General features: G+C 78.5%; 1 protein-coding gene across 1 annotated transcript; it reads left to right on the forward strand.

Annotated features, from left to right (window-relative positions):
- Positions 1–98: 98 nt before the first annotated feature.
- Positions 99–527, forward strand: LOC121345993 (spidroin-1-like). The gene has a single exon (XM_041423388.1). It carries the CDS (start codon positions 99–101, stop codon positions 525–527), a length of 429 nt encoding a protein of 142 aa, XP_041279322.1.
- The last annotated feature ends 508 nt before the right edge of the window (positions 528–1,035 follow it).

Raw genomic sequence — 1,035 nt, forward strand, 5'->3', positions numbered from 1 at the left:
CGCCGCGCTCCGGGCCCGGGGCGCCTCGCCGGGCCAGGGGGGCGTTGGGAGCGGCCGAGCCCCCGGGACGGGCAGGGCAGGGCGGCGTGCGCGGCACAATGGCAGTGGCGGCCGGGGGTGGGCGCGGGCGGGGGTTCTGCCCCCGCGGCCCGCGGGGGGAAGGCCCGTCCGGGAAAGTTTGCGCCGTGCCCGGCGCGGCTGCGGGGGGGAGCTGGCGGCGCCAGAACAAAGCCGCACGTGGGGCAGAGGCCGCGGCGGCGGCGCGGGGGCTCCGCTCGCCGCCCACGCCCAGCTCGGGAACGGCAGCGGCGGTAAAAGAGGCGTGTGGGACCTCCCGCTTGTCCCGGGCAGGCGGACGGGGGACAGCGGGCGCGCCCCGCGCCGCCGCTCGGGAGCCGCGAGCTTCATTACGAAATCGGCGCGGCGGCGGCAGCTGCGGGCCCTCGGCGGCGCCATGTTGCTGGGAAGGGGGAGGAGGCGGGGGACATGGCGGCGGCTGCGTGCTGAGGCCGATTGTTCCCTGTTAGGCCCGGAGCCGCGTGTGGGCAGCGGCGGCCCGGGGAGCCGCTTCCCCTCCCCCCGCCACGGCCCCTTCCCGGCCCGGGCGGCCCCCGGGCGCGGGCGGGCCCGACCCTTTCGCGTCCGCCCGGGCTGCGGGGCCCGGGCGGGCGCGCGGGGGGGGCGTCACGCTGTAGCCGGGCTGTGACCTCCGCGCTGCCGGCGGCGGCGCCCCCTGGCGGCCGGCCCTGTGTTCTCGGCGAGCACGTGCTGCGCGGTGCGGGAGCGGGCCCGGCCCCGGCCCGGCTCGGGCCCACGGCACGGCCGGCAGCGTGGGCGCGATCCTGCCTGGGCGCACAGGGGATCCACTCACCGGGGACAAGTGTGAGCCCGCGTGCGGTCTGTCGCACGGGCGGTTCATGGCCGCCCGAGGGGATACGGAGCGTTTCGCGCCCTCCCGCGAGGGGTGGATTGGGGATGGGGAGCGCTGGGTTTGGCAAGTTCCTCGGTGACTTTGTTCATTCCTCAGCCACAAAA

This window comes from Onychostruthus taczanowskii, unplaced genomic scaffold (assembly GCF_017590055.1).
Source record: "Onychostruthus taczanowskii isolate IOZ18803 unplaced genomic scaffold, ASM1759005v1 scaffold77, whole genome shotgun sequence".
In the NCBI taxonomy this organism is placed as follows: Eukaryota; Metazoa; Chordata; class Aves; order Passeriformes; family Passeridae; genus Onychostruthus; species Onychostruthus taczanowskii.